Source organism: Priapulus caudatus, unplaced genomic scaffold (assembly GCF_000485595.1).
Source record: "Priapulus caudatus unplaced genomic scaffold, Priapulus_caudatus-5.0.1 Scaffold11, whole genome shotgun sequence".
Taxonomy (NCBI): domain Eukaryota; kingdom Metazoa; phylum Priapulida; class Priapulimorpha; order Priapulimorphida; family Priapulidae; genus Priapulus; species Priapulus caudatus.
In genome coordinates this window covers 818,458-820,737 of record NW_014577072.1, presented here as the reverse complement: position 1 = coordinate 820,737, position 2,280 = coordinate 818,458, and the positions used below count along the sequence as shown (strand labels likewise).

Below are 2,280 nucleotides of genomic sequence, written 5' to 3'. Positions count from 1 at the left end.
TTAATAAATCCTCGTATTCACCTGAAAATAGGTCAATAACTGTTTTATTATATGACATTTTTATAAACTTAACCATGTGTAGCACCAATCCATACCAAGAGCTAATAATATCAAGAGCTATTAAAGAGGAATTATTAGCTCTTGATATATATATATAGCGAGAGAGATAGGGAGAGAGACCATATAAGAAGTACACACACATGCACACGCACGTATATGCACGCACACACACGCACACGTGCACGAACACGCTCACCTACACACAAGTTCAAACGGGATAGATTAATACAACATGTGTTATTTACAGCACGAAAACGGCTCTCGCTTGTAAGATGCATGACACCACGCTTCGTCAACGTGTCCGCGTGAAACTGCGGCAGACGCGTCAAAGACGCTATACATCTGTAGCTATACGGACGCGTCAAGGAGAAGACTACGCTTCCCGTTGCTGCTTTACGATTACATACTGAAAGAGGATCAATATAAGCCGTGCGTAATACGTAATACTGTCAGTCCTGCGCTCAAGCATCATACGTCTATCGTACCAACAACACACGAAGCTTTCGCAAACCAACATCACAAACTGTAGTTATTTAATATATGCATATTGCGCATTTACAAATAAACAAAACGGTCGAGTCAGGTTATCTTGTTCATGAATATATGCTGTTTAGATGTGAAGATAGTGAGTAACCATGCACATTTAATAATAAGTTGTATATCAACGTATAAATTGTGTGGTAAATGGTGCACTATGATCTATACGCGGGATCTATATGAAGTTTTATTGTCCTAAAACTTCATTGATTCGCTAGCATAATCAAGTACTGCATTGATTTAATTAAAGCAACGTGCCTGTGTCATAGTTCAGACATTGTGGATGCTAAACATGATCCATGTTTTTATCATACGCGATCATTTCGAGATTTAAAACGGATCAATATTAATGCATATGCATGAGCATATTCGATTGATGAACACAAAAGCATACATACATACATACATACATACATACATATATATACATATATATATATATATATATATAGATATACATACACATATATATATATATATATATACATATGTTAGCGACTTTAATTTTATAACGAAGGTTCCGAAACAGATGACAGCCATATTAGTACAGGCTGGAAATAACCAGAGTTTCAATTTTTACATTTGCGTAGATATTTAAACTTACATTGCCAGACAGTTTCACTGATGACTATATTTCTGGGACTGTTTAGTACCTATAATTAGTGCGTATTTGTTCATAGATAGTCAATGCGCAATATATAATGGAGGTACGTATAGTTATAGGACAATGCAATCTGAATTAACAATGATAAATAAAGATGTAATAGGGTATATTACCCTGAATTTAGATTAATCACTTAAATTTTACTATAGTAGGTAGGCCTACTTCTGTGGTATTTAGTTCAGACATACATCTGTTATATCTTACAACATATGTCAGGGATAGTATTAATCAATAGGATTAGATTGGCATCATTTATCATGTATCAGTATATTGCATACCTGGCTGCTAATAAAAAACCATAGTCGAATATTATTTCAGCTAGTAATGTTTAGACCACATGCATACAAGACAGGCTGGTTACGGTATTAATTGTATACTGGCAAACGTCCAGCAGAGCAGGTAAATCAATACCTGATTCACTTGCTCTGCTTTCAACAGTGCAGCATAGTGGCGCCATTTGGAAAAAAAGCAATATCACTGCCTGCATCTTATCGTCTCTATGCAATTTAGTTATTTATATGTGGTAAATACGAGGTTTACATGTGGTAAAAAAGCCTGCTATTTCAAAATTTGCACCGTGTGTCTAATCAGAAAAAAAACATGCAGTTAAATCCCAACTTGACATTTAATATTTAAACTTCATGTATAATAGAATTTTACTAGTGGCAAAGTGAAAATCTGTATTACTTCTTAGATTAAATAATAAAATGCAACGGGAATTTTTATATATTACAACAACATTTCTGTGTTTTTGATCTATAATTCTCTTCACTAACATCGTACTTCAATTCACAGGTGCGTTTCTGTTTACAGAAACATTTACAAATATGATTGTGGTCATTTGGGATATTTTGCAATGCTTGTGTTAACGCAAAAACTAACAAGAGCCGCAGAGCGTCTGGGCTCATCTGAGGTCTGTTGCTATGGTTATAAACGTAAAATTTCAGTCGTGCGTAGTACCACATTTGTTAGGCACAGATATGCAGACACGCAGTTGCGTACACATCATTGTTAGGACA

At 35.0% G+C, this 2,280-nt stretch overlaps 1 protein-coding gene across 1 annotated transcript in view; it reads left to right on the top strand.

Moving 5' to 3' along the window:
• The window catches only part of LOC106807735 (probable G-protein coupled receptor 158), a 7,760-nt gene extending 5,759 nt beyond the window's left edge, over positions 1 to 2,001 (top strand). The window contains exon 11 of the mRNA XM_014810188.1: positions 308 to 2,001. Coding sequence (XP_014665674.1) covers positions 308 to 331 — 24 coding nt within the window. The 3' untranslated portion in view covers positions 332 to 2,001. The remainder of the gene's footprint in view (positions 1 to 307) is intronic.
• The last annotated feature ends 279 nt before the right edge of the window (positions 2,002 to 2,280 follow it).